The 18,733-nt window shown below is 44.5% G+C and overlaps 1 protein-coding gene across 4 annotated transcripts in view; it reads left to right on the top strand.

Annotated features, from left to right (window-relative positions):
- smarca4a (SWI/SNF related BAF chromatin remodeling complex subunit ATPase 4a) overlaps positions 1-16,744 on the top strand; it is a 35,817-nt gene extending 19,073 nt beyond the window's left edge. The window contains exons 17-34 of one of the 4 annotated variants that reach the window (XM_078268742.1): positions 37-103; positions 1,292-1,402; positions 1,495-1,737; positions 3,334-3,447; positions 3,584-3,691; positions 4,051-4,137; positions 4,236-4,282; positions 5,319-5,485; positions 5,595-5,758; positions 7,622-7,849; positions 9,211-9,288; positions 10,263-10,481; positions 11,237-11,499; positions 12,628-12,733; positions 13,540-13,641; positions 14,651-14,783; positions 14,875-15,014; positions 16,042-16,744. In XM_078268742.1, coding sequence (XP_078124868.1) covers positions 37-103; positions 1,292-1,402; positions 1,495-1,737; positions 3,334-3,447; positions 3,584-3,691; positions 4,051-4,137; positions 4,236-4,282; positions 5,319-5,485; positions 5,595-5,758; positions 7,622-7,849; positions 9,211-9,288; positions 10,263-10,481; positions 11,237-11,499; positions 12,628-12,733; positions 13,540-13,641; positions 14,651-14,783; positions 14,875-15,014; positions 16,042-16,074 — 2,410 coding nt within the window. In that variant the 3' untranslated portion in view covers positions 16,075-16,744. Of the gene's footprint in view, positions 1-36; positions 104-1,291; positions 1,403-1,494; positions 1,738-3,333; positions 3,448-3,583; positions 3,692-4,050; positions 4,138-4,235; positions 4,283-5,318; positions 5,486-5,594; positions 5,759-7,621; positions 7,889-9,210; positions 9,289-10,262; positions 10,482-11,236; positions 11,500-12,624; positions 12,734-13,539; positions 13,642-14,650; positions 14,784-14,874; positions 15,015-16,041 lie in introns of all 4 variants that reach the window. The other 3 variants (XM_078268740.1, XM_078268739.1, XM_078268738.1) reach the window with 3 other exon arrangements.
- The last annotated feature ends 1,989 nt before the right edge of the window (positions 16,745-18,733 follow it).

The following is an 18,733-nucleotide window of genomic DNA, read 5'->3' as shown; positions in this document are numbered from 1 at the left end:
GAGTACAAACCTTCCTGACGTGTCTCTTGTTTTCAGAACTCTATCAAACTGGGTCTATGAGTTTGATAAGTGGGCCCCATCGGTCGTGAAAGTCTCCTACAAGGTTAGTGGCACCTACTTGGATATTATAGTCACTACAGTCCTGATTCCTATATCTGAAATCGGCCGATACCAAGTACCGATCTGATACCAGTGAGTTAAAATATGTATACATAACACTGTATGGATGTCGATAGAGATAGATATTTTATTTATCCCGAAGGAAATTAAGGTGTCCAATAGCTTATACACAACATAAATACACACTAGAGTCCGACCGATAAAGGATTTTTAAGGCCGATATCGATACAAATATTTGGTGATTTTCCGATATATCGGCCGACATATATTTAAAAAAAAAAAAGGACGCATAACAAAACATAAACAGATTTCCCTAACATTAGTTATTTGTAGTTATTTATGAGTCCTCACTAAAATAATACAATAATACAGTTTAAAAAATAATGTTTGGTTTATTGTCACAACAGAACATCAACATATATAAAAGTTCTGATAAATAAAATGTATAAAAATACAAACGTAAGATATGAAACTTAAAGGGTTAGCTTTGCAGGCTACTGTTATAGAGTGGCGAAGAATTTACTTCTGGTTTGGTCTGCTGCTAATGTTAGTCAGAGCTAACATTAGCAAATGCCTGTTGTATTCAAGTGACACTATTCCTTTTTAAAGTAGATTTTTTTTTGGGGGGCAAAATTACGTTGTATTGGAACAGCATGAAAGCCGAGGCACTCTTGTTGAAGAAAATATTAAAAGCCTTTATTGATGCAGCTGATGCAAAGCAAAAGGTAAAAAACATGCACCGTGTACCCTTATTCAGGGTGACAGAAGGCCTTTGTGCCGCAACGCGTTGGTGCGTATTTTTTACCTTTTGCTACGCATCGGCCACATCAATAAAGGCTTTTTAATATTTTCTTCAACAAGATTGCCTTGGTTTTCATACTGTTCTGATACTATTGGATCTGCACCAAAGAGCACCTTGTTAGAGTTTCTTCTACCAACACCAAAAAGAAGTGCTCCTTTTTTCTCTGTCTTCACTTGCGTGGTATTGGATCGGTGCATAGACTCGCGTACTCGCCGGTACCAGCGTTTTAGGCAGTATCGGAGGCACTTGGGAACAACTCTACTCGTCAGACACTTTTTTTTATGATCGTAAGAGTGTAAAGGCCACTTATGCTTTTAATGATTTATGCCGTTGAAAATACACGCTAAGCAAATTGTGTTCCATTTCCAGGGGTCTCCAGCTGCTCGCCGTGCTTTCATTCCCATCTTGCGCAGCGGCAAGTTCAACGTGCTGCTCACCACATACGAGTACATTATCAAAGATAAGCAGGTGCTAGCAAAGGTAAGGAAGCATCTTTAGCTTTAGGTCACATGGCTCAGTTTTTCTCCGCCTTTTGCCTCTCTTTCTAACTTTCACGTCTTTCTCCCCCCAAGCTTCGTTGGAAGTACATGATTGTGGACGAAGGCCACCGTATGAAGAACCACCACTGTAAACTGACCCAGGTCTTGAACACTCACTACTTGGCCCCGCGCCGCCTGCTGCTCACAGGCACTCCACTGCAGAACAAGCTGCCCGAGCTCTGGGCCCTGCTTAACTTCCTCCTGCCCACCATCTTCAAGAGCTGCACCACGTTCGAACAGTGGTTCAACGCCCCCTTCGCCATGACTGGAGAGAAGGTGAGTCCAGGTCTGGGAGGCAGGGTTCAAAACCAGCCAAATGGGTAGTGAATGTTCAAATGATACCAGCCACTCAATAGATGACCTTTTTGTTTTTTGGCTGGTGAGTGAAGCAAATCTACCATCCAATTGTTTTGTTTTTTTTTGGGGGGGGTTGTGCTGGCTGAATTCGAGCTAAAGTCGCTGTAGCTTTACGGTAGGGTTCCACACAGCGAAATTTCGCTTCGCTCTCATTGAGGTTATCAGGTTATCAGCGCTGTATCATGAATATTAGTATGTGATTAAAATGTTTCTACACAAACATTGGTACTTGTATTAACACAAATTGTGATTTGTATGTCACAGGAACTCAGTCAGGGCACACACACCACTAAATAGACCACTGTATATGTTAGTTTAAACACTCAAACTTCTCAGCTAGCCGACAGGCTAATCGTTAGCATGTTCGGACATTGGATTTCATTGTTAGCTTAGCCAGGCAGCTAGGCTACTTGTGCATTTGTTTGATTACATGTTTTGTTGGCGAACATGACGCTTGTATCAACACAGATGTCACAAGCTACAATAGCAACAATAGCTTTCTAGCAAACTACCTGCTAGCTACCTATGCTACCTAGCGCCAACCCTCTATGCTAGCGGCCTAGCAGCCGGTGTTCTGTTGCGGTCTGGCGTGTTGTTTTCGCGACCACGCCCCAGAGGCAATATTTCGCTGGCCGAAATTTGCTTGGTGTTTTCGCTGTGTGGAAACCTACCGTTAGTCTCCTCCCAGTGAAATCTCCGTGGATAGTTAGAGGGAGGGAGCGGGGTGTGCTAGCTAGCTAACTTGCTGACTAAGCATAAGATGAGTCCACTGCCCATACAGCTACTGTAGCTAACGTAATTCAATTGTTAGCTAGCCCAGCGCTGTTATCCACGTTCCAAACAACCATACTAAAAATAAATGAATGGGCACGTTGAACGTTCTAGTAACGCTATAACGTTAACATACACATTAGCTTGGTGGCTGGCATGAGCCACGTGTCATAGTATCACATGGTAGGAAGATATTGACAGAAAAGAAGTGAGTATTAGATACGTTGAACGAATACTGACACCAAAATCGTGTAATCGAGTACTCACCCCCATCCCTACCAGGTAGCATTTACAAATAAATCTCCATATTACAATATTTGTTTGTCTTTTGCTATGTTTTGTATTAAAGCTATGGACCGTTTTTTGTGTCCTGAATAAAGAATAAAGTAATGAACTGCAGTATTGCATCACTGAGTGTTAGATAAGACTCAAATACATCACAATACTGCACTAAGTACAACTTGCACAAACAAAGGTTTTACTGACATCTTTATAAATATTATTTAAGTGGTTGTACATTTTTATTAGCGTCTTGTATGTACGTTTGTACATTCTTTCCTTTGTATTTTTTTATCTTTATTTTTGAACAGTTCTTATATTTTATCCTATTTATTATTTCTTCTGTATTCTGTATGCATGCTGTGTATATTTTGCTGCTGTAGCACTGACATTTCCCAATTCAGGATCAATAAAGTCTATGTAATCTAATCTAAAATGTTGGATGTGCCCCCCCTCATCCTCAAGGTTGACCTGAATGAAGAAGAGACCATCCTGATCATCCGACGTTTACACAAAGTGCTCAGGCCTTTCCTGCTGCGCCGACTCAAGAAGGAAGTGGAGGCCCAGCTGCCCGAGAAGGTCGGCCTGTTTCATCCTTCACGATTTCATTCCTGCATGAGTGGTTCCCAATCTTTCTGTGGATATTTATTAAATCAAGTAATCGATATAATTCGGTGTCTTTGCTGATTATAGATCTTTGTTTGTTGGTTTGTAGGTGGAGTATGTGATAAAGTGCGACATGTCGGCCCTACAGAGGGTTTTGTACCGACACATGCAGGCCAAGGGAGTCTTGCTCACAGATGGATCAGAAAAAGACAAGAAGGTAAGAACCAGTGCCGGGATAGCTCAGTTGGTAGAGCGGGCGCACATATATAGAGGTTTACTCGTCAACGCAGCGGGCCCGTGTTCGACTCCGACCTGTGGCCCTTTGCTGCGTGTCATTCCCCCTCTCTCTACCCTTTAATGTCTTCAGCTTTCCTATCAAAATAAAGGCTGAAAATGCCCAAAAAATTAAAAAAAAAGATGGTAAGAACCAGAAGAAAAAGTCTTTCAGTTCCGTGAAATCTTATTTTGTAGACATTTAAAATATATTAAATGTATAATGTATAATTATTATTTAATGCTCTAAAATAATTAGAAACTAAAAGGTGTTTTTTCCTCCTCTTCTAATCTTTTTCCCAGGGTAAAGGTGGCACGAAGACCCTGATGAACACTATCATGCAACTGAGAAAGATTTGCAACCACCCCTACATGTTCCAGCACATTGAGGTACCAGACAGATACCACCTTTCTATACAGTAGTAATAAGAGTAGACACAGTTTCAGATAGAATTCATGGCAACACACATGTTTGTTTTGATTTCCAGGAGTCTTTCTCTGAGCATCTTGGCTATTCTGGTGGAATCGTGAGTGGGTACGTGAAGCTTGAACTGTGTGTGTGTGTGTGTGTTCTCCACGTGTGTGTCTTATTCAGGGGGTTGATGCATATGGAGGACCTCCAGGGACATGGGAATTGAAATAGAAATAGAGTATTTGGTCTCTGGTCCTACCAGACTCTGGTACACCAGCCTGGTCCTACCAGACTCTGGTACACTAGCCTGGTCCTACCAGACTCTGGTACACTAGCCTGGTCCTACCAGACTCTGGTACACTAGCCTGGTCCTGCCAGACTCTGGTACACTAGCCTGGTCCTACCAGACTCTGGTACACTAGCCTGGTCCTACCAGACTCTGGTACACTAGCCTGGTCCTACCAGATCTACCAACCACTCTGGATCTGCCATAACTAATCGCTAACGTTTGGTCGTGACGTCGGCTTAGCATTGCTAGCGTTAGCCTTAGCCAACTCCTTCACCACTAACGGAGCGAGCTGGAAAATCAAACTGTTCCCGAACCCCGTGGGGAGGAGGGCCACAACATCATGGCCCCCAACACAACTCAGCAAAGATTGTTCTTTAACTTCTGGATATTCAGCAGCATCTTTCTCCGCCGCCATTACTGAACTACAACTCAAACTAGAGCACGACCTCAACGTCATCGTTCTCAGACACTCCCTCTGTTCTCTGATTGGACCGGTAAAGATTTGGCCGGAGAGAACCCGCAAATATACCCAAAACCCAGACGGAGTACTGAAGGAAAATGAAAATTGAGCGGAAGTACGTAGGAGGGCGGAGCCAGGCTAGTGGCCTTATTCAGGTGGGGTAAAACAATGCAAATTAGCATGGGAACAAGCTCTCTGATTGGTCAGTGAGCTGCACCTGCCTCAAAGACTCCATCTAGACTGGTTAGCTTTCGTTCCCAGAGAGACCGCAGTAGCCTTATAGTTTATGAAAACCATAAACGCTTATATTAACACTTACATTACCTAAAATCAGAAGTGTAAGAAAAATGTCCACTCTAATTTCGAATACTAATAATTTTGGTCCCTCAACAAATCTTCTGCCCGTCCAGCCCGGACCTGTACCGCTCCTCTGGGAAGTTTGAGCTGCTGGATCGCATCCTGCCCAAGCTGAGGGCCACCGACCACAAAGTGCTGCTCTTCTGTCAAATGACCTCACTCATGACCATCATGGAGGACTACTTTGCCTACCGTAACTTCAAGTACCTGCGTCTGGACGGTGAGCCCTCTGACCGAGTATTTGTGGGCCTGGCGCTGTCACCTCATCATACGGAAACGATGAGAGATTCACTTCCTTTTTACGATCTGATCTTTCCCCGTCCCTACAGGAACCACCAAGGCAGAGGACCGTGGCATGCTGCTAAAGACATTCAACGACCCGGCCTCGCAGTACTTTGTGTTCCTGCTCAGCACCAGGGCTGGAGGCCTGGGCCTCAACCTGCAGTCGGCCGACACCGTCATCATCTTTGACAGCGACTGGAACCCACATCAGGTACTGAAACGCAAATATATACTGTAGGGGTGTCACGGTTTCTATTTTAAAATGAAAATTAAGCGAAATAAGCTTTCAATTTCGAATATCGGAAGCAGGATTGGCATTGCCCCCCAGCATTAATGTATCTTTCTACCCCCATGCCTACTTGTGCTTGTCCGAAGAAAAATGACAACAGACGCAGCGTAGCTAGTGTGTTCTCTAGGTTTGTGGAAGACTTGGGTGCACGTATTTGTCCGGGGGGTTTTAGAGGTCCGCCGTCAAGAAAATGTTACGTTTTTTCAGTTTGGACCATTATTATGACCATATCTGTGTCTAAAACTTGGGAAAAGCTAGAGCAGATAAAACATAAATAACTCTTTAAAAAGCTTAAAGACAACTACAATCATCAGATCTGAGAGAAGTCATTTGGGAACATTCATTTGGCTTAGGTGGTGCCCAAAACGGCTTAAGAAACTCTTGTTACAACTGTTGTTGTAAAGTGCCCTTCTGCTACAGTATACTGTATAGTGACTCTTATGGCCCTGACACACCAACCCGATAATCGGCCGTCAGACAGTCTGGCGAGGTCAGTGTCTCGAGTCTGTTCGGTGTGTTCCGTGAAAAAGAAAAATGACAAAAGAACGTTGAGAAAAAAAGGTTCAAAAACAAGCGCAGGAAAAATCAACAGACATCAGAATAGTGTTTTTAAGATTATTTCTGGGGCATTTGATGCCTTTATTTATAGGACAGCTGAAGACATGAAGGGGGTGAGTGACAGGGGGAATGACATGCAGCAAAGGGCCGCGGGTTGGAGTTGAACCTGCGGCTGCTGCGTCAAGGCGTAAACCTCTATATATGGGCGCCCGCTCTACCAGGTGAGCCACCCAGGCGCCCTAATTTTAAGTTGTGACCCATAAAAACAAAAAGTTGTATGGTCAACGGAAAGATAACACAAGGGACTCTATTTTAACGATCTAATCCACTTCTGCTAGTTTGACGGCAGAAAAAAGGGTCCGTGTGCCGGGTGCATGGTTCAACAGGGTTGTTCTTAGTGTCTTCATTAATCAGAGGTGTGTTTTGGGCGTAACATGCAATCAACCAATCAGAGATCATCTCCCATTCCCTTTAAAAGCCAGGTGCGTTTGGACCTTGGAGCATTGCTGTTATGATGGAGGATTTGCACCGTAATATTGTTATTTGTAATCTTCTGCATGTGTGTGTGCTGCTGTGCGTCCCTGTGTGTGTAACAAGCATAGTGTGCACGCACTCTGCACGAGCCTAGGAGCATTTTACTAATGCTCTGTTAAAATAACAATGAAATGCTGCGTTATTGACTTTAGACCAGGTTTTTGTTGGTCAATGGTGCCATCACTTCCTGCTGCCTCAAGATAGCAATACGCCCAGAATGCACCTGAACACACCTCCCTGTATGACCAGCACGCCCAGAATGTACCTGAACACACCTCCCTGTAAGACCAGCATGCCCAGAATGCACCTGAACACACCTCCCTGTAAGACCAGCACGCCCAGAATGCACCTGAACACACCTCCCTGTAAGACCAGCACGCCCCATGGGCGCACAGATGGGCGCAGGTGCATTTGCTATTTAAACGACGTGGGCGCTGGACGGGAAATCGACAAACCCTGACATAGCAAAGACACTTGTGTTGGGCGTTGCGCTGCGCCGGGTGAGATAGGGCCCAAGGGTTAAAAAGGTCTTAAATTTGACTTGGTAAAACCTGCAGATAACCTGTTTAATTTCGTGTGTAAAAGTAACAAAGATTTCCAGTACTGATTGAGTTTTTCCTGTCACAAGTTTTCCCCCCTCACCACAACCGCTCCCTCCACCTGACATAACCCGCTTGTTTGTGCTCCTCCCAGGACCTGCAGGCCCAGGACCGCGCCCACCGCATCGGTCAGCAGAACGAGGTGCGCGTGCTGCGCCTCTGCACCGTCAACAGCGTGGAGGAGAAGATCCTGGCGGCAGCCAAGTACAAACTGAACGTGGACCAGAAGGTCATCCAGGCGGGCATGTTCGATCAGAAGTCGTCCGGCTGCGAGCGTCGGGCCTTCTTACAGGCCATCCTGGAGCACGAGGAACAGGACGAGGTCGGGGCTCGAGGAGGCTGTCGTACTAGGGGGGCGTGGGTGGGTGTGATCTGAACCTGTCGCCATATTGCCCACCCACCCACATCTGCCTGTGTGCTGCCTCACCTCTCCATTCTTTTCTCTTTCTCTTCATTTCTCTCTCCTTCCCCAGGATTTGTGAGCTTTCATCAATCCAGACTTCTCCTTTCTGTATTTCTGCTTCAAACCTTCGATGGTTACAATGATACTATGAGACGCTGATATAAAAACCTTCCCCTTTTTTACTCCTCTTTTCTCTCTCTGCTGTTTTTTCTCTGCAACTATACTTTGTTTCATAGGGATGCATCACTTCATCGGCCAATATTCGTGTTGATACCTAACGGCAAATAAGATGACGTTTACCGATGGTGGTGGCCGATATTTATCTGTTGTGTCGCAACAGGGAATAAAGATTATTTTTTGGGCTTTTCCGCCTTTCATTTTGACAGGACAGCTAGGTGAGAAAGGGGAGAGAGAGGGGGGAAAGACATGCAGGAAATCGTCACAGGACGGATTCGAACCCTGGACCTCTGCGTCGAGGCATTAACCTCTCAGTATATGTGCGCCTGCTCTACCCGCTGAACCACACCGGCCACAGTGTAGCATCAATTTTGCGCCGGCTGCCGCTGCATCTTACGTTGGTTATTAGCGGTCGGACTCTAAAACTCGGCAACCATGTGTGGTTTGTTCATGAATGAAAAGTGAAAGACAATATTACACTGTCAGAGAAAGATCAGCTACTAGAACGTTGTATTGTGTACGAAAAACACAAAGTGAAAGATAGGCTTATATATGTTTCTATAGATCTACATTTAATCTGTTTCACAAAGCTGTGAAAGTACCGAAATGTTTCCTCATTGAGCAGGTAGTTGTATAGCAGCTAAAAATAATCTTTTTATTTGAAGAAGGTTAAGTTGGAGGTTGTTTCATGAGTTTGTATGGTTGAATTCAGAGATAATGAAGGGCTACATCATTTTAAAACCGTTTCCCTCGCACAAAACGGGGAATAAATAACAATAACGACATCTATCGGCCAAATTGTAATTTTAAACATCAGTATCGGCCCAGAAGTTAATTGGTGCATTGCTACTTTTTATCCCTCTTTTTTCTCTCTGCTTTTCTATCCTGCAATAATGCTTTTTTTGCCTCCTAACTGTAACAGGACAATGTAGTTCTACTGATAACTCAAACATTCACTAATTCTAAGCTATTTACACTGTATTGAATACATTTCCCCCCCCCTTCTGTGTAGGTGAGAGTTACTAGTTCAAAGACGTGGCTCTGAGGTGCCACATTAAGCTGCCTTCGCCTCCTTCCACTCACTCGTCTTTGTTTGTCTGCAGGAGGAAGACGAAGTGCCCGATGACGAGACGGTCAATCAGATGATAGCCAGAAGTGAAGAGGAGTTTGAACAGTTCATGGTTAGTCCCTCTTTTCCATATCGATTATTAGATACTTTGTCGTTTTACAATCTGACTCCACTGATCCCAAAGTAGCCCACAAAGCAAGCGGGGAATCTGCTTTCAGCTTCTACACTCTAAGGCTATGTTCACACTTTTGTGACACGAAAAAGTCGGGGCTTGGGCGCTTTTGTAGTAAGAAAAGAAAAGAAAAGCTGGTGTTTTTATTCCAAAAAGCAGCTGAGAGTGTCTTTTGTTGCTGTAACAGCTACTGCTGCAATATCCTAGCTAAAGCGCTATGTGGAGCGGTGCTAACGTTAAATAAAACAAAAGGGTGGAGCGAGCTAGAGAAAGAACGGAGAGAGCAGTGCTAACGTAGAAAACCGAGAGTTCCCTGTACACAGAGCACCCGGTCATATATAACTCGCTGTGCCAAGACTCCATGTTTTCTTGTTATGGAAACTCCGCTTGTCATTGGTCGGCTGTCAAAAAAGCGCTTGACGAAGGGCGTTTATTTAGAAAAGTGGAACCTTTTTCAACTTCAAAAAGACGCTCCGAGCTGCAGAAAATGAAGTCAGCAGTGGCGTTAAAAAAACACTATATAATAACTACATTATAATGTAAAACAAGACGCTGGCAGCTTGAAAAAAGACGCCAAGTGTGAGCAGAGCCCAAGACTGTGGAACATCCTGCCCAGTTAGATCACAAACGCCAGCTCGCCTGACTCTTTTAAAACTCAAATGAGTTTCAAAATTCAGGCTTTTTTCTACTTTTAGCTCTGTCCCTTTTTTTATAGTTTTTTTTATTCTCTTCTTATGAACGTCTCTTATGTATGTTGTCATTTCTGTGTATGTTTTTTCTTTGTCGTTTTGATACCACACTCTAAAGCACTTTGAGCTGCTTTTAAATGTATGAAAGGTGCTATACAAATAAAGCTATTATTATTATTATTAAAGTTACTAATCGCATGCTGCGTTTTTGTGTCTTAATTCCAGCGCATGGATCTGGACAGACGCCGCGAGGACGCCCGCAACCCTAAGAGGAAACCGCGTCTGATGGAGGAGGACGACATGCCCAGCTGGATTCTGAAAGACGACGCCGAGGTCGAGAGGCTAACGTGCGAAGAGGAGGAGGAGAAGATGTTTGGCCGCGGATCGCGCCAACGCAAGGAAGTGGACTACAGCGACTCGCTCACTGAGAAACAGTGGCTCAAGGTGGGACGTTATGTTCAGTTGTTCAGGCTCTCATGAACAACTTGTTGTAGTTATGAAAGGTAATCCGTATGTATTCCACATATTTAATACTGAATGCACCACATTGGCTGCCGCTGTAAAAGGCCGCAAAGATCCACGTTGGGAGATGGTCGGGGGGTTTCAAGACGGGGGAGCGGAGTTCATGTCCCGGAAGAAGTTAAGGGGAAGACGTTCACCCAGGAAACGGGTGTTTGTGTCCCGGCAGTGCTAATTAAAGGACAAATCCGGCGCAAAATGAACCTAGGAGTTAATAACACACGTGTACCGAGTCGACCGTTCTCTGGGATACGTTTTCATGCTAATCAAATGTGATCAGTTTTAGCGCAAACCGCTAATTAGCTTATAACGCTAGTCGTCAGCGGGTAAAGTAACAAGAAATCTCTATTTCTACACCACTAACAAGGCTCAAAATATCACCACACTTCCACGGTAGCATCATGAGGGTCCCTACATGTAAACTGAAGCATTGAGAACTTTGTACGTGTACAGACAGTTTATTAAAAAGATAGTTTAGAAAGACAGTACCGTTCGCTGGCGCCATCTTGGGAAAACAGTCACGACCAGTCGAACGCCGTGTAACCAGTAACGTAGCTCAAACACGGCGTTCGTCGTCCTCAATGCGTCGTACTCAATAGTGACTTTACATCTTTAGGAGATGGAAGGGAATCGATGTAAAGAAGTTTGTTTTGCTCACTGATAATTTCTCCTCACCGCAGGCCATAGAGGAGGGAAATCTAGAGGACATCGAGGAGGAAGTGCGTCACAAAAAGACGACCAGAAAGCGCAAGAGAGACCGCGACCACGATGGCGGGCCGGCCACGCCCAGCTCCAGCAGCGGCCGCGGGCGGGACAAGGACGAGGAGGTGAAGAAGGCGAAGAAACGCGGCCGCCCGCCTGCCGAGAAGCTCTCTCCCAACCCTCTGTCCCTCACTAAGAAGATGAAGAAGATCGTCGACGCTGTCATCAAATATAAGGACGGGTGAGAACAGTACCTCATATCTGTCAGCACACTAGGTAACGTCACCTAGTCAACGACTGTCACTATCATCTGAAGAAATTATATCAATGAACGTCTGTTACATTCAAGCCATTGCGATCACAGAAGGCTTGTGTCATGTTGACGTGCTGATAGTTTTGTTGTCATTACTCAGAATTCCTCATGGGGGGCGACAGAAACTACGCACTATAGCTTTAAAGGTCCCATGGCATGAAAAATTCACTTTGAGGTTTTTCAACATTAATATGAGTTCCCCCAGCCTGCCTATGGCCCCCCAGTGGCTAGAAATGGTGATAGGTGTAAACTGAGCCCTGGGTATCCTGCTCTGCCTTTGAGGAAATGAAAGCTCAGATGGGCCGATCTGGAATCTTCCCTAAGGCCTATATAAAAGAGACTTCAGATACAGTATTAGGGGACCACTAAGGCCTATATAAAAGAGACTTCAGATACAGTATTAGGGGACCACTAAGGCCTATATGAAAGAGACTTCAGATACAGTATTAGGGGACCACTAAGGCCTATATAAAAGAGACTTCAGATACAGTATTAGGGGACCACTAAGGTCTATATAAAAGAGACTTCAGATACAGTATTAGGGGACCACTAAGGTCTATATAAAAGAGACTTCAGATACAGTATTAGGGGACCACTAAGGCCTATATAAAGATACTTCAGATACAGTATTAGGGGACCACTAAGGCCTATATAAAGAGACTTCAGATACAGTATTAGGGGACCACTAAGACCTAATATAAAAGCATCCAAAAAGTAGCATGTCATAGGACCTTTTAAAATTCTCTGATGTCAGCTTGTTAAATGTGAATATCTTCTAGTGTCTTCTCTCCTCTGTGACAGTAAACTAAATATCTCTTGAGTTGTGGACAAAATAAGACATTTGAGGACGTCATCTTGGGCTTTGGGAAACGCTGATCCACATTTTATTTTTTTCACCATTTTTCTGACATTTTACAGACCAAACAACTAATCCATTAATCTAAACAATAATCAAGCATGAAAATAATTGTAAGTTAGTTGCAGCCCTAGTCGTTTTAGATTCAGCATTGACTAACAGAGATGCATACTAAGAAACCATCGCCCTTGTCTCAGTAGTAACGGGCGACAGCTGAGCGAGGTCTTCATCCAGCTGCCCTCTCGCAAGGAGCTGCCCGAGTACTACGAGCTCATCCGCAAACCAGTGGACTTCAGAAAGATCAAGGTAGGGAGAAAAAGTCACGCCCATGTGTTCTGCATCTTCACATTTTCACCATTTGTTCCTTTGTGCTTTCTCATCTACTGAACATCATGCTACTTGCACGTGTACTATGTACGTAGGTTGTACATTTTATTCTACACTTATGCATGTACATTATTTTCATTCCTCTTAGTATATTTTTTTCAGTAGTAGTTCTGGCAATGAGATCTTTTTATCTTATTTTTAGTTTATTTTGTGTGTGTGTGTCTGTCTGTCCGTCCCCGTGTGTCTGTCTGTCCGTCCCCGTGTGTGTCTGTCTGTCCGTCCCCGTGTGTGTCTGTCTGTCCGTCCCCGTGTGTGTGTGTCTGTCCGTCCCCGTGTGTGTGTGTGTCTGTCCGTCCCCGTGTGTGTGTGTGTGTGTGTGTGTGTGTCCGTCCCCGTGTGTGTGTGTGTGTGTGTGTGTGTGTGTGTCTGTCCGTCCCCGTGTGTGTGTGTGTGTGTGTGTGTGTGTGTGTGTGTGTGTGTGTGTGTGTGTGTGTGTGTGTGTGTGTGTCTGTCCGTCCCGTGTGTGTGTGTGTGTGTGTCCGTCCGTGTGTGTGTGTGTGTGTGTGTGTGTGTGTGTGTGTGTGTGTGTGTCTGTCCGTCCCCGTGTGTGTGTGTGTCTGTCCGTCCCCGTGTGTGTGTGTGTGTGTCTGTCCGTCTGTGTGTGTGTGTGTGTGTGTGTGTGTGTGTGTGTGTGTGCGTCCCCGTGTGTGTTTTGGGATTAATAAAGTCCATCTATCTGAGTATCTACTGATTGTCCGACTGTCCGTTGTTCCCTCCTTCATCAGGAGAGGATCCGCAGCCATAAGTACCGCAGTCTGAACGACCTGGAGAAGGACGTGATGCTGCTGTGTCAAAACGCCCAGACCTTCAACCTGGAGGGGTCTCTGGTGAGTTAAATGTAACTCCGCTATTTTTCAGCCTGGACCCTATTCTCCCATGTTTTTGTGTCTTGTGATTGTGTAAGCAAGACTATGACGAAACAAGCTGCAATGTAACGTTAATGAGAAATTGTGCACCTCCAGTTTCCGTCCACTAAAAGTTCTGTTTTTGCAGCTGACAGACTCAGATTATTTCATATATTATTAAGTGTTTTTGTTAAAGAGTAAGATCATTTTTGTCGAACATGAAACTGCCACGAATCGCCATCTCCCAACCCACCAGACTTCATTTGAATAAACAGTAATTGTATCATCGTAAAACACACTTTATTCAAAGTCGACAAAAACTAAATAAAACTATCAAAAGCCGTCTTGGTTCATCTGTCCACTGTTCCAACAATCACCACTCTGGTTTGGTTGAAATAAACCCTAAATTCACCCATTTACTTGTGGAGATATGCTGGCTCTATACGCGCTAAAAGTCCTGATTATTTACATGGAGTCTGGTGGAGTTTGGCGATAGCAATTTCAGGGCTGTTTCTGGTTAAACAAGAAGGATCTTACTTTTTAACAAAAAAGGTCTATCTCTGTAGGGATCCTTTCCATAATGTTAGAATGTCAGACACTTAGAATAATAATCCGAGTCTGTCAGCAGCAACAACAGAACTTTTAGTGGATAACATTGAAGCTGAACATTTGTCCTGTAGGGTTACATTGCAGCCCGGTTTGCAACTGCCGGTCGCAGCGCTCTCGCTAAATACTGGACCAATTTCACAGATTTCTGTTCACGTTAATCACTTAGACACCAATGCATGGGAAAATAGGGTCCAGGTTGAAAGTACTGAAACCACCCTTTAAGCCATAAGCTCACCAATATTGGATATATTTGGGTGATTTGGACGTCTACCAAACATTCTTAGTCAAAATCAGTACAAAGCTTAAAATCACCAGATTTAGAAAAAGGCGTCAGTCTGGAAAGGAGAGACGTTATAATCAATCTTTCTGTAAACCCGCTCAGATCTATGAGGACTCCATTGTGCTGCAGTCTGTCTTCACCAGCGTGAGGCAGAAGATCGAGAAGGAGGATGAGAGTGAAGGGGAGGAAAGTGAGGAAGAGGACGACGACCTGGACGAAGGCTCGGAGTCTGAATGTGAGTATCGGAAACCCCGCGTTTTCCCGCCGATCGCCAAAGCCGTTACTGCATATATTAAACCTTTCTATCTTTTTGATTTCTGTCAAAGCTCGCTCGGTGAAGGTGAAGATCAAGCTGAGCCGGAAAGAAAAGGGGGAGCGAGGAGGGAAAGGACAGCGGAGGAGGGGCCGCGGTGCCCGGGCCAAACCGGTGGTGAGCGACGACGACAGCGAGGAGGAACAGGAAGAGGTGAGACGAGACGATCACACACAGGGACGACGTCCTCGCTGAGGGAGAAACTGAAACTAAACTAACCATTTACCTCGGAAGCCGGAGCTGAGAATGACGTCACACCCGAATGTCATCACTTAGAACATTTCTTACTCACTGTAACTTTTATTCTTGTATTTGTATATTATTATAGTTTAGCCTGTTTTATTTTCATCATGACCGTTTTTAATTGCTCTTTAATGTGTCATGTAAAGCACTTTGAGTTGCCTTGTTGCTGAAAGCTGCTGTGGAAATAAAGCTGCCTTGCTTTACAACCTCAGCCTGTCAGTCAGGCCCCAGGGCACAGAAACCACTGTTGTGCCTGCTCGTCTCCGAGGAAGTGCAACGTCAACAGCACCACGACCGCTTTCGCCTCTCCGTTAATATCATATCGCAGTGAACGCTGTCTGCATGAAGTTTTGAAAAGCTGTAACCACACTTGCAACCACTTTACCGGCATTGCCGTGACTCACCTATCCTGGGAAAACCCTGACGAGCTTCCGGTAAATATCAAGTCCGTCTGGCTAAGAGCCCATTCAAGCCCATTTCCAATTTTTCCAAATCGAGGCACCAATCACAACCGTTGAGGCGGGCTTTACACCAATCACAACCGTTGAGGCGGGCTTTACACGATAGCGCAGCGACGGCGAGTAGCTTTTTGTTTACATTGAACATGGCGGCCACCGAAGCGCAGCAACCCGTTGATGCCGCTGTCGCTGCTACGTCACCCGTATCGTTGGTCTGATTGGTTGAAGGACTGTCCAATTGCGCCCAGAGGCATTTGAGCGGCGTCCGCTGGTGACGCCCCTTTGGAAATGAGCTGCGAATGAAGCTTCCCAAGCAGGTGTCAACCAGGCTATGACTCACTGTGACTTCAACAGAACTGCAGAGCCGACCTAGTTTGCTCGAGTTTACTCCGTCCGCACCAACTATCATTATAACCTTGGTGTGGATAGCCTCTGCGTACTTTTGCTCGATAATAATACAAGTTGTGCTTTGTTTTCAGGAGCGTTCGGCCAGTGGCAGCGAGGAGGACTGAAGGAAACCACTCCTGATTGGACCAACGGCCCACTGAGCCCCTTGACTGGACTTTATATATTTTACTTAGATACAGCAGGGAGACAGTTGGTGGAAAAGGCCTAGTTTTACCTAGACGAGCTGGTTTTTAGTGAGACAATTGTATTCTCATTAAAGTACACCATTCATTGAAAACCAATTGGGGGAAAAAAAAACTTAAAATATGAAAGCTATGAACCATTCACTTCCATATTTAAACCATTTTTCCAAGTATGAATAGTAGTGTCTCTTTGCCTTTTTTTCTTTTCTCCTGTTAAGTGGAATATTGACAGAGCCTGACTTATAGACTGATCGTGGGCCATAAAGAAAGCTTACTGTTTTTTTTTTTTTAAGTGGTATTCATTTTGTCGTCTTTTTACTTTAAGACAAAGCGTACATGTGAACCAGGAGTCACTGCGTTCCCTGAAGTTTTTTTGAATGCATGTCGTGCGTGTCTGTGGAAATGCACCTGGATGTGTCTTCGCTATTATCTCTGTTTAATTTAAGACTACAAGCGGGATCACGGTACATCCCACCCCTGCAGCCCCTCCCTCTCAGGCTGTGTATGTAAAGGGGGAGGGAGGGACAGGACCATTTTCTCGTGTCGGTGTCACTGGATTCCAAAAAGTACAATAAAGGCATCTCATAATTAATCTGATCAGACTTCTGTTTGTCCAAAAATGCACCACGACCCGTTTTAGTAACTGCACTCATCACATGTGTACACTAGATGGCCTACTGACAACACAAGATAATAATACTTTATTCATCCCACAATGGGGAAAGTCACTTGTTACAGCAGCAGTTTGTCCACAATAAAAACAAACCAACAAACAACAGGCAAACAGACAATGTGCAAAAAGTACTGAATGAATATAAAGTGGCATTATATAAAAAGTATTGTAAAGTGAGGTGGCCATAGTACAAAAAATATTGTAATGTAAGTAAGTAATTGACGTGAAATTAGCTGGAATAATATGTAATTAAATAACAGCAAAAGTAATTAACCATAATATAAATAATGTTTAAAAAAAAGTACTCAAAGGAAAAATATAAATACAGATAATAAAGATATACTGCATTGTGTAGCTGCATTCTTGAGGCTCGTTTATATCCTGCTGCCATCATTTTCTCACCAGTCATGTTTCAGGTACAACACAGTTGTCATTTTTCACTTTTATTCCTGGTCTTAGTTGTATTTATTTTGGTAAGATCAGGGGTCTTCAATGCATCGGGTAGGGCAGCCTAAAGCCTTTATACATACCTTTTTTTGTGCATAGAATACTAAGCTTTTAAAATAGCCTCATCATTATTGCCATGGTTTTATAAACCATGTTTTTATTTTAAAACATACATGTGGCATGTGCTATAATTCCTCTCCTCTTTCCCTCCCCTGCTACTGTCAAGCCTTCTCCTTGGCAGCTGCTCCGCTGTCCTCTTCTCTCCTCCCCTCCCTCTCTTCCTGCCTCCCTCCTCCTCTCTGTTTATCTCACCCTTGCTTCCTCCTTCCCTCTTTCTCTCTCTTCCTCCATCCCTCTCTCCCTAAATCAGCTCTTAAAGAGACTGCAGCATCACACATGTCCGGTATGCTGCCACAAAGACGGGGATGTGCAGAGGCATTAGTGCAGTAATTATGCACAGGCACACACACATCCTCAGGATTAACTATCTCTGGATGGCTACCTAAGTGACTACTTTACCTATAGGCCAATAAGCCTATCCTCAGTGGGAATTTATATTTGATATGTTGGATTAATTGAAAAAACTTTCAAAAATTAATAACTTGGAGGACCACTTTCATTGATTCTGAGGGCCCCCTAGAGGTCCCTGTGCCCAAGTTTAAGATCCCTGGCTTAAATTACAATGGTTTCCAACTTTTTCTTTAGACGTATCCCCACAGCCAGGGTTCAAAATGAAAGGTGCTGTAGGTAGGGTTGTGAAGATCCAGGACTTAGCCAAAATATTTGAACATCGACAACTTCTCAGTCCCTCCCCCCTTTCTGCTGAAGCCCAAAACGGTCTCCTCAGCTCCTCCCCCCACAAGGGAGAATGAATGTGTGTGCATGAACAGTGATGGACATGCAGTTAGACACCCCCGCCTGGCCCTGATTGGTGCATCTGAACCAAGGGGGTAAGCGTCTCCTCACAACCCGAACCTTCTATGGCGCCATTTTGATGCTAATAAGCACTCCCCAGACTACTGTCTCACAGTAGAGGAGTTACCGTATAGTACAGGAGAAGCTCTCAGGCAGTTTGGACTTCCATTAGCTGTTTAAGTGTAATGACTAATGTTAACTATCATTTTAGTGATCAATAATGAGCCTGTGTCTATGTTATCTCCTTACATATACCTACGCTCTCCGTCTCTGCTAGATTGGGAATGATTGAGATTTCTCTTGGCACAGCTACCAGAAGACTTCCAACTTTCAGACAGGTTGCTCACGTCACATCTACGTCTTCAAGCTCAGTTGGAGGCTGCTCAGTAACGCTCAGCCATCACCGGGAAAGAGCTTCGAATGTCCTTCACTGGTCTCCGTCCAGAGACACGGGATCTGGTGGTCCAGTTTATATACTGTCTATGATCTCAGGGAGCGGTGGATTTCTGTAAATCTCACTCCAGGCTGTAGGTGGAGCCAGAGGAG

This window comes from Sander vitreus, chromosome 15, assembly GCF_031162955.1.
Source record: "Sander vitreus isolate 19-12246 chromosome 15, sanVit1, whole genome shotgun sequence".
NCBI classification, from domain to species: domain Eukaryota; kingdom Metazoa; phylum Chordata; class Actinopteri; order Perciformes; family Percidae; genus Sander; species Sander vitreus.
This window is presented reverse-complemented; position numbering and strand designations above follow the sequence as displayed.